This window comes from Vanellus vanellus, assembly GCF_965231255.1.
Source record: "Vanellus vanellus genome assembly, chromosome: 7".
Lineage (NCBI taxonomy): Eukaryota > Metazoa > Chordata > Aves > Charadriiformes > Charadriidae > Vanellus > Vanellus vanellus.
This window is the reverse complement of record NC_138912.1, coordinates 16,833,876-16,850,471: the sequence shown is the minus strand read 5'-3', so window position 1 is coordinate 16,850,471 and position 16,596 is coordinate 16,833,876. Positions and strand designations below refer to the sequence as shown.

At 54.3% G+C, this 16,596-nt stretch overlaps 1 protein-coding gene across 1 annotated transcript; it reads left to right on the top strand.

The window, feature by feature from the left end:
- Positions 1-4,211: 4,211 nt before the first annotated feature.
- CPN1 (carboxypeptidase N subunit 1) lies at positions 4,212-15,967 on the top strand (the record flags this gene model as incomplete). Its single annotated transcript, XM_082486674.1, has 9 exons — positions 4,212-4,434; positions 7,418-7,614; positions 8,268-8,423; positions 8,742-8,924; positions 10,460-10,571; positions 11,292-11,431; positions 11,749-11,848; positions 13,768-13,886; positions 15,795-15,967. The coding sequence occupies 9 exons, from the start codon at positions 4,212-4,214 to the stop codon at positions 15,924-15,926; spliced, it is 1,362 nt and encodes a 453-aa protein (XP_082342800.1). The 3' UTR covers positions 15,927-15,967.
- Between the last annotated feature and the right edge of the window lie 629 nt (positions 15,968-16,596).

Here is a 16,596-nt window from a genome sequence, read left to right as displayed (position 1 = left end):
TTTTGCGGTTCAGCCCTGATGAAATGGATCTTTGTTTTGATGCACGCACAAATCTCTGTATGCTTATCACAATAAAGACTTCTGAACTGATGCCAGAAAAGTTTTCGCACTGTGTTCCAGAAGATGGGAACTCGCCAATTGTGGAATCGAGCTTCTGGCACTACACATGGAAAAGTCTCAAGATGGGATTTCCTCTCTTGCCAGTTCCCTGCTGTTCTCCTTGGTCAGATCCGAAGTTCCCAGTGAATGGGCAGCATCCCCTCCTGGCAAGGAAAGGCACTGTGGTCCTTCCCAGGCTCCAGGCACCTCAGACGGGTGGCCTAGTTCCCGGGAAGGCTGCTGGTGCCCAAACCCCATCTTTCCTTGCTTTAGCTTCACCCTGACCTCCCCAAAATATCTTGTTCTCCCCCGCCGCCCACTGGATGGCTGCAGTCCTCTGTCCTCGTTTTCCTTTTCCCTCCCCAAGGCAGCACCACTGGCATCATGCTGGTGCTACAACTCCCCCCCCCCCCCGCTCCCCCAAAAACAGGTGAAGTACAGGGGAACCTGTGCCCCTCGTTTTCAGGGCCACGCGGCTGTGTGCCTCTGCGTGCAGCCACAGCTGTAGCTCCGCCAAGGCAAACATGCTTGTCACAGTTCATCATTTTTCTTCCAGCACGCACTCTTCCTAGTTTGCTCATTCTTATGGCTCTTAGCTTAAACTTTCCTCAAATTTTCCAATCTTCCACTGGTAACAATATGGCCAGAATTAAAACAAATGCACCAGGTGGAATCTTTCCACGCCCGGCTCTGGAGGGATCGGCTCCTTGCTGCCTGTGACCCTCAGCCACGGAGCGATGGAGGGGGGGGGACGGGGCTCCCATTCGCATTCCTCTCACTCTCGCTGCTGTGGCACGCCACGTTCCTGCTCGCCCTCTTTCCCCCACTGCCTCAAGGTCTCTCCATCTTTGAACATCTGGGGGGAAATGGTGGATGATCCATCCCAGATGTATTAGCTGCATTTTCCAAATTAAGTCTTTGTTTACTTCCTGCACTGTTTCTAAGAGCTGTGTCCTCTATTGTTTGTTTCTGCTTTCATCAGTGTTTTTTAGCATGTCCTAACTTATTATTGGCTTAAAGCTTCATTAGCATGTTGTTTTCCTAGAATGTAATAAGAGCCATGCTCGGTCAGATCAGGCAGGCAGCACATTGGCACTCGGCTCCAGCCGAGCAGTGGGTAAGGATTTCGATGGACAGTCAGGGAAAGGGCATGATCCTTCTCTTCTAGCCGTCGGGGGCATAGGAAATCTGTGATCAAGTGATTGCTCTGGATCTGCATAATTAATAGCTGTAGATGCCCCTGTGCTCTATGAATTCATCCTATCCTCTTTTGGACCCATTTAACTTTCAGCTTTGCTGAGGCAGTTTCATTGTGCCTTGAGTGCAAAACTATTTCCTTTTGTTTGATTTAAACCTGCTGCCTGATAACGGACTGCCTCCGTCCCTATGCTACAGATAACACTGACTAATTCTCCAGACCTCATAGTGCGTGAGATGCGTTCTCCACCCACCCCGGATTTTGCTTATGGCTCCTTTTTAGGATCTAACGATCTGGCATTTTATTTTTTTTTTCTGTTGTTTCTCACATCAGTGTTGCTTGTCTCCATAGGAAAGTGAGTGCTTTACTTATGCGTCCCTTGGCAGCACTGCAGCTCCAATTCTGCCTCTGCGGTCGCAGGCCACTGGGAACAGCCTGGGAAGGGAAAGGGTAGGGGGGGGACAGACCAAACATGGGGTTTGTGCTATTTTACTATAGCCCTGCCTAGCGCTCTCTGGCTGCCAAGTGACACCGGCTAGCGCTGGAAACCTGCCCACCTCCTTCACATCGCCTTGGTTGCTGAAAGCTGGGGAGAGAGCAGCTCCACAGGAACCCAGCAGCCCTGGGAGCGGTGATGTGAAGGAGGCGAGGGCATTTCCCACCGCTGTGTGAGCCGCCAGCTCCACAAAATATCACCAGACATGGCTTGCTGTAGGGACTCGAGCTGCCCTGCCATACCTATGCTCACCATGCCCATGCTCATCATGCCCTGCCACTGCCTCAGCTACTTTTCCTTGGTTTCCTTCAAGTGCTGGTTGAAGCTGGCACCTCCAGCACTGTTTCTTGTTACCTGATTAAAGATGGGCGCAATGCCATTCCCACTCCTGAATGTGTGTTGCTCTGACACTGACTGACAAGCGGGGATGTGGTGGGATGGAGCTTAACTGGGAGAAGGTATTCATGTGGTTACTGCTGTCTGTATATAATTTTTTTTTCTGGTCATGTCTTCTAAAGATATTTGTTCAAAAACAGGACTTTTACAACCCTTTTTTTCTTTTTTTTTTTTTTTAAAGGGCCATAATTGAGAGGAGGACTCTGTGCAGATGGGGCAGGAGATCAAGAAGACCCAGGGACAAGGAGAGAAAGGACGGGTATGGTGGGGCTGGAGCAGAAAAAAGTTGGAAGTAGGAAAGTCTGAGTAAGCCAACCCAGGAGCAGACAGGCTGCGTGCTTTGCCCACCAGCCTGCATTTTGTGTTAGAGGCTATAGACAGAGGCTCCTTCATTTTACCACTGCTCTTCCTGTGAAACTGAGGCAGAAAGGCAGTCAGCAACCCAAATGGATGTGGAGGACAGGTAGGAAAGCAGTGGTGCTGGGCAGCACAGGTAGAGGATGCTTTGCTGGGGGAAGAGGCAGCTAGAGCAGCCCTTGTGACGGGTTAGAGCAATGCAGCGTGGATCCACCTCAAGGTTGAAGGGGAGGGAGATGGTCAGCATGGCTCTGAGTGTCCCAAGAAGCTGATGGCAGGAGTAGCTCCTTTCCAGGGTGGCCTGGACAGAGGAGTATAGCACACTTGTTAGCAAAGGGAGACTTTCTCCTGACATGTCCAGGTGTGATGGTAAATCTTTTGGCTGTTTGTTACTCATGTTTGGGCTCTGTGTCAGGGATGTCCTAATAAAGAATCTCTGTCAGAGCCATGAAGCTGCTGGAGTTTTAGCCCCACGGTGTAAGGCTACAAAGCAAGGCTGCCTCCCACAACTGTGCCCGTCCGTGGGCAGAGCACGGGGACCCTGAAGTGACTGCTGCCCACTGGGGCAAAGGGGTGTGTGGCAGAGGGGTGAAGAGGAACCAGCTTCCCCCAAATCCAGAAACGCTTTGCAGCTGTTTATTAGCAGACAGCAAGGCATCTCCATCTGCCTTTAGGCTGTCGAGCTCTCTTCTGCTGCCAGTTGCCCGGTGCCTGTTGGAGATGATTATCGTGCCCACTTCCAGCGCACAGCAGGGTGACACCAGACCTCCAGACAGAGCTCTCCTTGCTGGTACCTGCTCAGCAGACAACCCCTACATCAGACTCCACGTTGCCCTCGTCCTCTCCCGGCGACTTCCCAGCGGGGGAAGGCAGCTGTGGGGAAGGCGATGCGGTCCCTCTCTCCGTTTATCCCGGGAGCAGCGGGGCCGCCGGGTGAGCATGGGCCGGGGAAGAGGGGCCGGCAGTCCCGCAGAGCCTGCGGCCGCGTCTCCCTCTGCTTCCCCAGGAGATGGGGCCGGAGAGCAGCCGCGGCTCCGAGCTGGCGGCCGGGACCCGGGGGCGGGGGCGGGGGGACGGGACCGGCGGGAGCTGCCCGTGCCGGGCGGGCAGGGGTCGGGCAGGGCTGCGGCAGCCGTGCGGGCACCGGGGTCCGCCGCGGCGCAATCCCCCCGCCCCGCTCGGCCCTTGCCTCAACGGAAGGGCTCGGCCGACGGGCATCCCCCCCCCCTTCCTCGCCCGCCGCCCCCCTCTCCTCTCCCCCGCCCCGCCGCTCGCCGTGCGCTTTGGCAGCCCCGACGCCCTCCGCAGCCAGTTTTCCAGCCCTGCGCTTCTTCTGCAGTGACAGCCCGTGGCTGCGGGGGCCTGTTTACTGTCCGGTTAATAAGTGAGCTGAAGTGGAGGGGGGGGGACAAACTTCGACGGCGGAGAGCGGGCTCGCCGGCGGCCGCGGCGGGCGGGCGGGGGGAGCATTCCTGCGCCGCGGGGGCCCCCCGACGCGCCCCGCTCCCGCCGGCCCCCCCGCCTCCCCGCCGCCCCCCGCCCGCAGGTGCCGGGGGCTGGCACTCGGAAACTGGAAAGAGCTGGTTGGAGTTTGCACTTTAAGCTCCCGACGGGGAGGGAGCCGGGGGCTCGGAGTCGGTGTGGGCGCCCCAGCGCCGCGGGAGGATGGCCGGGTGGCTGCGGTCCCTCGTGGGAGCCCTGCTCCTGCTCGACGTGGCGGCCGCCCTCAGCTTTCTCCACCATCGCTACGAGGAGATGGTGCAGGCCCTGTTCCGCGTGCAGAGCCAGTGCCCCTACGTCACCCGCATCTACAGCATCGGCCGCAGCGTCGAGGGCCGACACCTCTACGTGCTGGAGTTCAGCGACTACCCGGGCATCCACGAGCCCCGTAAGTATGGGGGAACGGGGATGGCAGTTCGGAGAGGATGGGCTTCGTTGCTGCGCTCCCTGCCATGCAGCACCATCAGGGCACAGGGCAGGGTATCTCCCTTTCCAGGCAGGACTCCCGGCGATGCCTGGGTGTCAGGTGGTGGCCGGCTCCAGCTTGGACCCCTCAGCCAACCCAGGGACGTGCACGCAAAACCCGCGTGTGTGCACTGTGCTTGCGTGGGCTGCAGCGTGGCCCAGGCGCGTACTTTGGACGGAGCTCTGATTTTTCAGCATGGGCTAACACAAGAACCCCGGGCGAGTCCATCCCAGCACCCCACCTGCCCTGCCACCCTCTCCCTCCCAAAACACAGCATTGCGCTGGCAGGGAGAGGCTGAGCCCACCCTCCACCCTTTGCTGCTGGATAGCGGCAGGAGGGAAGAGTTCAGCCTTTCTTTCTCCAGACCCCAAAGCAAGGGGGACAGCCAGCGAGGGACTCCAGCAGAGCAGGCGTTGGGCTTCCACAGCCCCACCGGTGCCACAGGCTGTGCAGCCCCTGTGACAGGCAGGTCTCAGGGATCTCTACCTGCTGCCACGTGGCCCTGCAGAGCCTTGGCAGCAATGGCCCCTTGAGCTGCTGCCTGTGCGGCATGGAGAGGCCGCTGAGCCAGACTTTGCTGGCAGCCAGGTGCCCCTGGGGGGATGAGGGGACCAGACGGCTCTCCGGATGGGGGTGTGCACGCAGAGCTCCCTCGCTTCCCTGCCTTGTGCTTCTGGGCCACAGATGCGGACAGGGCTCTGCCTACTTTTTGCAGGTTCTTTTTGCCTTTTCAAATCCTGGCTTGCTCGCTGGTGTGGTTAAACGCAGGGGCTGACAAGTCCAGGCAGCCCGGTTATGTGGCAAACTGCCAGCAGCGCTGCAGGGGTGAGCGGGACCCATACCTGCACGCACACCCCCCAAGCAGAGCAGCCCCCCAAACCCCACTGTACCCACTGCTCCCCTCCTGCGGCCCAGAGCATCGCCTTCAAAGGTGCGGGGAGACGGGACGGGAGGCTTCCCACCTTGACCTCCTATATGCCAACCCCATTTGGTACAGGGAAACCTGCCCAGTGCTGAGGACACCTCAGGCACCTCCGCAGCACATCGGGGGCTGATTCAAAGAAAGGAGCGAGCAAAGGGCACTGGCAATGCGCCAGTGGATTTTTTACCTGCAAAACTACAGGAGAGCAGCTGGAAGGGCCACAGGAGGTGACTGAGATCTCACCTGCCCCAGGCTGGCAGAGTGGACCTGTGGCCCTGCTTGTAGCATAGGCCACCCTCAGGCTGCCACTTTCAGCGTGTAGCACGAGGGCTTTGGGAATCTGTGGGCCCCGTTGAAGGCCATGGACAATAACTCCAAAAAGCAAGCCTAGAGTTAGTGGGCTTACGTGCGGTAATTAGGGCTTGTGTGGCCACGTGGATAATGTTTAGGGGTCTGCATATTGAAAAAGGCTGACAAGTCCTGCCGCAGACTCGAACAAAGCAGAGAAGGAGAACCCCTGCTGAGGCCTTATTTTTTTAAATAAAGGCTGCATCTATCCCCAGGTCATTCTTATAGTTTTTATAACCTAATTAAATCAGTTCTCATGTCTCCTGAAATCTAACCAGGTCAAAACACATTGCCCACCTGTGTGGCACATTGTGTCCTGTGCGGAGGCACAGCAATCAAAAGATTTGGAAAAGCAAAATCTTTGCCAAAATTTGATATTTTTTTTTTTTTTTAGAATCTGTCTTCAGCATGTCCAGAAACGGTGTATCCTCCCCATGCAGTAAAAGTGCGGGGGATTTTGGAAGCAGCAGATGTCAGGTGCATGGGGCTGCAGTGCCTTTGCCCCAGGGATCCTGACAGACACCGTGCACGGCAGCGGGGCTGCACGCTGCCACTGGGAGTCTCACCACTGCTGGTGGCTGGAAAACTCATGGAGCAATGGGATTCTCAAGCTCTTGCCAGCCAACGTTTGTAATGACACCCTGTTTTTCCCTGACACTTTTGTGTGAGTCAGCCTTCCTTTTTAACCCAATTTCCCTGGTATTCCTCATCCTACCAGTGCTGACTCCAGCTTGCAAGAAGACATTAATTTTTCCACAAGTACCTGCTTTAAAAGCCTCTCTGGGAAAGCGTAACCCATCCCTCACATGTGCTGCCTCTCCTTCAGCAAACCAAGTCCTGCTCTGGGCACTGTCTGCCTGCAGTCCCTAAATCTGTATTTTGAGACCTCATTTTAGAAAAGTCAGTGGCAAGAGACCTTTCTGCTCGTAACGAAGCTGCTCAAGGGACAGTTTGATCTGTATTCAATTCAGTCACTGAGGGTTTCTCTAGGCTCTTGTTCCTGTCCCTTGAGGACGAGGAAGCCACTAAACCTTTTCCTTGGAGGCAGGTGAAGGGGAGGGAGAGGAGAAACTGCTGATGCCTCCCACCAGCACAGGAGTCAGGGGCTGACAGGCAGCAGCCAGAGGCGACTGTGTCCCTCCAGTGAAAAAGCACAGCTCGCCCCAAATCAGGGATTGATTTTATCATGCAGAATAGTGAAAAGCTCCTTAAAGCGTGCAGAGCCAGGAATGTGCCATGCTGGTGAGAGACACTGAGAGCAAACTGTGAAGGGCAGAGGTGGGAGAAACTCCCACTGCAGAGCTGGGAGGCCCCGGCACCCTGGGATTCAGGGCGGCAGCAATCCTGCCGGTGCTCCCTGGTCCCTCTGTGCTGCCTCTCCCCAGCCTGAGACCAAACCACCTGCAAATATATCTTGTGCGCTCCAAATGCAAGCAGCAACCGGGTGGAGAGCCCGAGCTGCTGCCAGGGATACTGTGGCAAAACAGAGGGGAGCCCGTTTTCCAAGGGAAGTGGCCATTTCAGACCATTTACTGGGGGTCCTTTGCACTTGCCTGGGCTCCCTGCAATAGGAATTGGCTCTTCCCCCTGTCCCAGACCTGGCTGATGGTGTCGCTCTCTGTTGCTCTTTCCAGTGGAGCCGGAGTTCAAGTATGTCGGGAACATGCACGGCAACGAGGTGCTGGGCCGTGAGCTGCTGCTGCAGCTCTCCGAGTTCCTGTGTGAGGAGTACCGCCGGGGCAACGAACGGATCACCCGCCTCATCCACGACACGCGCATCCACATCATGCCCTCCATGAACCCCGACGGGTACGAAGTGGCTGCCAAGCAGGTACCAGGCAGCGATCGCCTCCTCCAGCCGGGTAGGGGCAGAAAGCCCTTCGAATCCCTGCGGGATCCCCTTCACTGCACCTATGGGGAGGGGACATCCTTTCTCTCCATTCCCTGCCAAACCCAGTCCCCTCAACTGGCATGATTGCTCCTCACCTCCTGTGCCAAGGACTCGTGCTGTGTGTCCTGCCCCAGGTGGCTCTGGCAGGTGATGGAGAAAGCTTCCTACACCTGCCTTGCCCTCCCAAGAAGTTGTTTGTCATGAAAGGGTCACTGCAAACCTCCTGCCCCAGGCTGGGGAAGTGGCAGCTGAATGCTACTGTCATGAGCAGACAGGGACATGAGAGATGGGGCAGAGGGAAGCCCTCTGGTCGCCCCCCAAACCTCACCCATTCCTTTGTACCACTAGATCTCGGGGAGATATTTTATTGATGGCTCTTTCAGTTGAGGCAAATTGTTTATTTGGCTTGTGCCTTTCTCTGTGACCCTGGAAAATGAAGATATTGTTACTGACTTTCCCTGTCAGTACCAATACTCCTTATTCTCCTGCCAGCAATAACACACGTGTTGCAACGGCCGGTCCCTGCCACCCCGACACCCAGCCTGCCTGCGCCCACCCTGTACTCACCCCCGTGATGCACCTTTGCCCCACAGGGCCCAGACGGCAACGGGTACTTGACGGGGAGGAACAACGCCAATGGAGTGGACTTGAACCGCAACTTCCCTGACCTCAACACATTCATGTATTACAGCGGGGAAATCAGTGGGCCAAATCACCACATCCCACTGCCCGACAACTGGAAAAGCCAGGTACTGGTCTGGGATGCTGTGAGGGCTACAGCATCCTCTAAGTGGGTCCCAGCACCCAAGCAAATGTGCTGTCCTTTGGCTTGCATGGTGCTTGTCTCCTTCCCTGTGCCTCCTGCATGCTGAGAAACGATGTTGTCCTGCCCTGTATCACAGCTTGCACCTCCGCCAGGAGAGGCCAGCATCCTGCAAGGGCTGAAGCAGGCACACTGCGGGGCAGGGTCTGAGGTGACTGATCACACCACAGCCTGGCATGGAGCAGCAGCCGACCCAGAGGTGGCTGAGCTCTTCTCCTTGTCCCCATCCCTCATCACCTCACAGGTGGAACCGGAGACGTTGGCTGTGATCCAGTGGCTCAGCAGCTACAACTTTGTGCTCTCGGCCAATCTGCACGGTGGAGCAGTGGTGGCAAATTACCCCTATGACAAGTCCCAGGACCAGCGGTTCAGGAGCCACCGGCGCACGGTCAACACACCTACCCCTGACGATAAGTTGTTTCAGAAGGTGAGTATGGCCCCGGTGGGCGAGGGCATTCCCGCAGCCCTGGCAAGGCGCAGCGTGCGAGAGCTGGCTGGGAGTCTCTGGGTCACTGCCTCACGCAGGAGCCGAGCCAAGAAACGTGTTGGAAATAACTGTTAGCAGACTACGGCATTTCTGCCAATCACCGGCTCGTGAGCCACGTCAGAGCAGTCCCACTGCGAGCCAGTCCCACCAAACGGACAGGCCAGTCTTAACCCTCAGGAGCCTCTTCCTCATCCGTGCCTTGCTTGGGTTCCCCATAACCCCAGTACCACCAGTGTCTTCAGTAAGACCCTGCTTTTCCAAAGCTGGAGCCTGGCCACCAGCTTTGCTGCACCATCGTAGCATGTATATGGTTTTTTTTCCTAGAGAGGTGGCAGGGTCTGACTGGGGGTCTGGTGAGAGCAGGATAAGGGAGGCGGGTGCCCAGCAGGGGCTTGCGGATGGCAAAGAATAAGGAATACAATGAAAAGAGCACCAGAAGCATAGGCAGACATTGGGGAATATATCAGTATGTGCTGCTGATCCTGCTAGCACTAGCTGAAGCCTGTGGTTTTTTCCCCATTGTTAAAATGTCCCAGAAAACAGTGCCTTCAGTCACTGCTTCCATTAGAAAATAGCCGGCAAAAGAAAAAGCAAGGCTGTGTTAGAACAGTTAATGAGAAAAATAAGTCTGAGCTGGAGTTCAGCCTTCTCTGGAAGCAGAGGCTGTGCAGGGGCTTGCCAGGACCTGCTGGGATTAGGGCTGCGCTCGGACCCAGATGTAGAGAGGCTGCAGTCTGGGGCGTGGGCTAATGATACCCACATAGCCTCAGAAGTCAGAAATGCAGTGAAGTAACTGTTTTCCTGCTGACAGAATAAGATTACGCCAGCATCTGAACCATAATACAAGTGTATAGAGTTTGCATTAGAAAATGCAAACAATGGTCTCTCTTAAACTGTCTTACACAAAGGCTTTGGATGCTGTGTCCCAGTTTCAGCCCTGCCTTCATGTCTAAAAATAAAGCGGTGATCTTAATAAGGGCAATAAACAAGCCGTTGCCAGAACCAGAAGTTGCCCAAACTCTCTCCTAATACAAATTTCCCTGATATATATGGTATTTACATCAGGACTGATACTGGTTGCTTTTCTTCGCATGTCTGCTCCCCCTGTTAGTGCCATTTGCCATGTGGGGACCAGCACCGATGGGGCTGGGTGCCCCTGCGTGGGCCCGCTGCCCTCCGCTCCCCCTCATCTCAGCGGGAGCAGGGAAGGAGCTGCCTGTGCCATCAGCGAGCCTCCAGCTTGCCAGATTTCTGCTCTTCCTCCTCCGCCTTTATCTGCCTACGTTTCGTAGAGGTCCTGGCCACCTCGTGTTGTATTTCATGGCAGTAAAATGCAGGAGCTGTCTCCTGTCTGACTTCCCTCCCACGCTCCCCAGCCAAGCCTGTGCAGGAGGGGGATGTGTTGCCCAAAGCCGGGCAGGGTCCCCAGCCGCGCCATGCTGGAGCGGTGACTGATGGCTGCTCGCTCTCTCTAGCTGGCCAAGACCTACTCATACGCCCACGGCTGGATGCACCGTGGCTGGAACTGTGGAGATTACTTTGCCGATGGCATCACGAATGGGGCGTCCTGGTACTCACTCAGCAAAGGTAAGGGCTGGGCAGGTGAGCACCACCTGCAGCAAGGTGTTGAGCTGAAGAGATGTAAAGGGATAGACAAGAAACCTCAGGACAGGATGGGCTGGGGGAGGGCTGTGGCAATAGCACTGTTACTAGACATCATTCTGGTGTCTGCAACTCAGACTGGGAAGTGGCTTGGGAAGACTGGATGTGGTTTGGGAAAGAGCCACAGAAGTAGCTGAGGTCTGCAGAGACCTGCTGTGTGCTGCTGGACGAAGGAAGCATTAATCTGTTAGTGTATTTGAAAATCCTACGGCATAACCCCATCAAGACTCAAAACTGTGACCAAAGGGAAGACGTTTCTTACAGCTGGTGGCTCCTGAAAAATCTGATTTAAAAAGGCATAATGAAGAAACTGAAAATCAGCAAATTAGGCTAGAAAAAAGACTGGAGAACAACTGGAAAGGGACGTACATCCCCTGTGGTACCAAACCTTCCTGACTTTCTGAAGGCAGAGTGGTGAATGATCTGTCTGAAGGAGGGAGTCAGGCAGCCACAAGGGGAAGGGGCTGTACGGGGGAGAAGGCTCTAGTCATGCTGTCATGGAGGGGGGAGAACGCACCTGCAGAGCAAGGAGGGAGAGCAGGACAGTTGTGGTAGAAGATAGGCACGGGCCAGGATGCCTGAGACATAGGAGTGGGGAGGGAAAGGGGCCTCACATTCCCCTGGTCATGGGCTCTTCTCTTCCAGGCATGCAGGACTTCAATTACCTCTACACCAACTGCTTTGAAATCACTCTGGAGTTGAGTTGCAATAAGTTCCCCCCGGAGGAGGACCTGGAACGGCAGTGGATGGCCAACCGGGAGGCCCTTGTTGCTTTCATTGAAGAAGTAAGGAGGAAGTCCTGGGACCTACACTCTTCTCCTGCAGGCCCCCATGGGCCCCAGCCCTAGTGGTAGGGGACCAACAGGACCTGGGAGCACGGGGATGGAAAGGAGGTGTTCATGGAGTTCGCTGGGTGCTCTAGTTGGTAAGCTTTGGGAAGGCTGTTGTGTCCTAAACTGGCTCTGCTGGGGAGAACCAGGAAATCCAAAGGTATGGAGAAAGATGGGGTTGTCCCCAGAGCTCTGCCCTCCTCCAGTGCTCAGCAGTACCCTCTTGAGCAAAGGAGGGTCCTTGACCCAGCAGTCTATCTCCCTCCCTGCAGGTTCACCAGGGCATCAAAGGGATGGTGTCAGACGAGAACAACAACGGCATTGCAGGAGCAGTGATTTCTGTCCAGGGAATCAGCCATGACATCACCTCTGGTGAGTTGCTGGTCCCTTTGCACGCTGTCCCTTTTGGATACAGCCCCTCAGAGGCTATCTGAATATGTGGGAGGAGGTTAGCAGGTGAGACTATAATATGTGTGGCCAGCATGGTTTGCTTCCAAAAAACACTAGCTGTGAGAAATGTGCCTGTGCGTGCTGGACCAGGGAGGGCTTAAGAAAGCTTAGGAAAGAAAGAGGCAAGAACTGGAACGCAAACCTTATTGTGAAGGACTTCAGAAAGTCATCTCTGATTTTATCTGAGAGAAAGGAGAAAATGCATTAGTGTATAACCAAAGAGAAGATTGAGGGAATAATCTATTCAAGGATCTAAGTATCTACACAGAGCTGAAAAAGTTGATAGTGAAGGACACAATGGCAGAAGCAGATGAAAGGCTGAAAGTTCAAGCCAGACAAATTTAGACTGAGAAAGAAGTGCCACTTTAGTTTATCCAAGTTGTGGTGGTTTCTCCTTTGCTGGCCAATTTTAACCTTCTTTTGATAAACACCCTTCTCCAACTGGACCAGACGTTACAGACTGGCTGCAGAAAATAGCCAATATTCCCGTTCTCCAGAGGTTGGACTATGAAATCATCAAAATTCCTTCTGGCTGTAGGTCTGCGACTCAGTGACACTCTAATATTTGGCACTTATTACGTCAACCTGCATAGGAAAGGGGAGCGTGCAAGAGATCACGGAGTCATGGAGCTGCTGGCTGCAAGAACCTCCTGCTTTTACCAGGATTGTCCCCAACATTGGCTCTGATCAGCCATCGCTCCCTCCAGCCAATTCTCACTGACCCCCAAGGATGGAGATTTTACAGCCTCTCTGCTGTCCTGTGCCAGGGCTGCATCACCTTCACGGTGAAGCTGTCCTCCCTGATCCACCCTGAAGCTCCCAAACAGCCCTCTGTGACCACTGCCCCTGGTTGTATTGCCTGGCACTGCTCAGAGGAGTTTGGCTCCATCACCATTGTAGCTGCCCTTCAAGTCACTGCCGGCTGTCAGCACATCCCCCTCCACCTCCTCCCAGCCAGGCTGAGCCTGCCCAACTCCCCCAGCTCTCTGTTTGGGACCTGAGCTCTTCAGGTGGTTCTCTGACATCCCTCGTGACCTGGGGGCACCGAAACTGGGCACAGTATCCAAGTGCAGCCTCCCTGGGACTGAATAGAGACAGATAATCCCCTTTGACCTACCAGCCACCCTCCCTCTTTTCCCTTGGAAGCCCCTGACTCATGTGTGTCTCACTCATACCAATTAACCCCACTTGAGCCAAAGTGACACAGGTTGCCTGTAACGATTACTCAAATTTGCAATATCCATCCAGTTCCATGGATGAGAATACGCTCAAATTGTCTAAGTAATCCATAATGTGCTGCTGCCTCACTGCTGGCCATCCCCTGTCCCTAACCACACCAGTACACAGTCCATCAAAGTGCTCCTGGGGTTTCCTTCAGGGAGAATCAGGCAGGGGAGCAGCTGAGCTGATGAGCAATTAAAACCCTGCTGATAACCCAAACATGGCAAAATTGTATATGACAGTAATCAGATTGTGTTATGCATAAGGAGTCAGACTGGAGCTGTGATTGCCCTTAGGTCTGCTGTCATCTGACTGGTGTGCGCTCAGATTTGTAGCCTCCCTGCACAGGCACAGCCAACTCTGCTGTACCGTCCCCTTTCGTTTGATGTTTACTTGAAGACTGACCTCTGCTCTGTGGCACTAATGAGACATCACATGCAGTCTGCCAGGGTGAATCCAGCCTCACAGTTGCCAGCAGATCTGGAAGGAAGGCCAAAAACTGTCTGGGTTTTGAAGGCTACACATTCTGGAGGAAGTACACTCAGCAAGAGCTACTGGAATAGCTTTTGCTCTGCTCCCTGTGCATTCTGAGTGCTTTCTCTTCCCATCTTGTGTTCCAGGTGATATGGGGGATTATTTCCGGCTGCTGCTGCCTGGCACTTACACTGTCACAGCCTCTGCAGAAGGGTACCAGCCCCAGACGGTGACAACAACAGTGGGCCCAGCTGCACCTTCATTGGTGAGTCAGGCTGCATAGTCACCAGGGTGTCTCGAAATGTCTTCACCCCAGAGAGAATGAAATGCAGCGGGGGATGTCTAGTGAGCAGTAGAGAAAGGAGATGGGACACAGAGCATTGCCAGTGGCTACAGGCTGTCTGCTTTGGCAGACATGGGACTCCCCACAGCTCACAGAGAGGAACAGGGTGAAGGCAGTGCCATGTGCCTTTCGATTCCTTACTGAGGGCTTGCAGCTGCACTGGGCTGCCGTGCCAGCTCCTGTGTGTCCCTCTGCCTCTTGGCCATGGGCAGAGCCCCTGGCTGGCTGGGGCTGCTGCTCTTTAGCTCTCCATCCTCCCCACTCTGCAGGATGTGATAATGCAGACGCAGCATCTGTTCCCTGAGGCTCCGTTATCCCTCTGGCTGTGTGGCTTTCAGTGCTATGCTATCATCTCCATCCTGCATGGAACCAAACACATTATCAAACTCATAGCAAGAGGCTGAGGTCTGCCCTTCCTTCTGCCAAGAGCACCCAAGACAGATGGGGACTGGGTGCCAGCAAAGAACAGGCAAGCACCTTTGGGAAATGAAGTTAAACCAGGTGCTCTTGACAGCACTGTGGCCCCTTACAGTGCCCTTCCGGGGGCAGGGTGGACAACTAGAAATTGGTTATAAAAACAGTGGGTGGTGATCCCTGCCCCTGCTGTCGCCTTGTGAACATAGTAGTACTGCAGATGCAGCCTACTCTGAGGACTGGCAAGAACTCCCCGGCTGTGGCATCCTGGCACATAATTTGTTTCACTGCCTATACGCTGGTCAGGCTCTGCTGTAAATACACTGCGGTGGTTCTCCCACCCTCTGTCTCTTCATCCCACCCTAGCCAGCCTCTGAAGTTCTTCCAGAGCTGCCCTTTTCTCAGGATTAGAAACCTTCTAATTTTCATCCTAAATTTATTTATGGTCAGTTTATCCCTATTTGTTCTTATGCCAACATTGTGCTTTAAATAGCCCCTCTTCTTCCCTGGTATTTATTCCCTGATGTATTTATAGACAGCTGTCAAGCCCAGTCCTGGCCTTTGTTTTGCTACGTTAAGCACCCAGCTCTTTGGCTTTCCTTTCTAAAATAGATTTTTCTTTTACCACGTTACCGTAGAAGACTGATTTTCTTCCCTTATGGCCTGATTTTTGCAGATGTCCCCTCACAGCAGCCCTCCTGCCACTATTTCCCTCCGCCCCTGCAGCACCTCCCCTGCCCACCATTCACCCCATTCCTCCCCAAGGAAGCCCACACAGCCCCATTCCAGTGTCACCTTTCTGTATGGCCTCCCCATTCCCTGTTTATCTGCTGCTGGGTCCTGCATGCTCCTTGTCCCCTTCTCCCTCTCGTAACTGCTTGCATGGCTGTAATGGATGGAGGTTTCTTTCCTGGAATTTTTTTGCCTGGGTCTACTAGAGGCACTAATTGCTGAAAGACTGATTAAGCAAGATTCAGCTAATGAGATGCAATTGAAAAAGGACTGCCTGTCCTAAAGTATTCTGTGTATTAAATATTAACAGAGATGCAAAGCAATACTATTTCTCTACTCTCTGGTAAGAAAAGATGAAGAAAGAGCAGTTTAGTCCCCTGCCTTTCCCAGCTCATCTTCCCAACCATCCTAGGACATCGCATTGCCACAGGAGCAACTCCCTGCGTAAGATATGTAGCTGATTGTTGGTACAACATTTTCCGCAGGGGAAAAAAAAAAAATAGTGTTTCTGGTTGATTTAAGCATTGAGTTCCCATTGTGTCGTAACACTGGCTGAGGCCCCTTATTGCTTGTCTTGGCCCAAGAGTTGGCGTCGAAGGCTGGTGGCAGAGGCAGGTCCTGCAGACCCCTGAGCCAGCAGAGCACGCACACGGTGTTACACAGTTATTTCTGTTCTTTCTCCAGGTGCATTTCCAGCTCAAACAAGATGTGGTGAGGAAGCCCCCGGAGCGGAAAGCCTCAGGCACACGCGCAAACAACAAAGGCCTTCAGAAGAAGGTAGTGCCAAGAGCCACCCGCCGGGGGACCCAAAGATGAGGACAGCTCACTTGGCTGAGAGCTGGGGGAAGCCGTTTATACAAGGCCTGGCTGATAACTCCAGCCAGTGAACTTTCCAACAGTCCAGCATGAAACTAGCCCAAATTATTAGGTTATTAAACAAGGAAGTATTTAATCCCTGAGCAAATCCTGAAGTCATTCACAACAAAATGTGCCTGAGCTGCCGTTCCCCAGGCTGCTGAGCTCTTCTGCACTCCATCCCAGAGAGCTCTGCTCCCTTTACTCCTGGACTCGGTTCCTCCAGCCCACGTGAGATGCCCAGACACTGGTGCATAGCAGGGAGAATGAATCCAGCCCCTGGTCTTTGACTGCTGCACTCACAAGCTGGGCACGTGAATCCTGGCACTAGTCCTCTGAGTGCGAGTGCCGTGCTTCTCTCTCAGGTAAGGATGGTTGCTGCCTGTAGACCCTGAAGTTAGGGGGAGGTCAGTTTTAACGCTGCCAGTGATGTGACCAGCTGTGAACACAGTTTGTCCCACATGTAACACAGCTGTCGCTGGTTTGGCAGCACCACAAATAGGAATGCAGCACTGGGAGGTGGTGGTCCAGGGTCGTCATCTGGCTAGTGATGTCACATTTATCTTGCTGTGCAGATGGGAGCTGGTTTGGATTATTTGTAGTCAGACAGGCTGAAGCGATACACACTGGC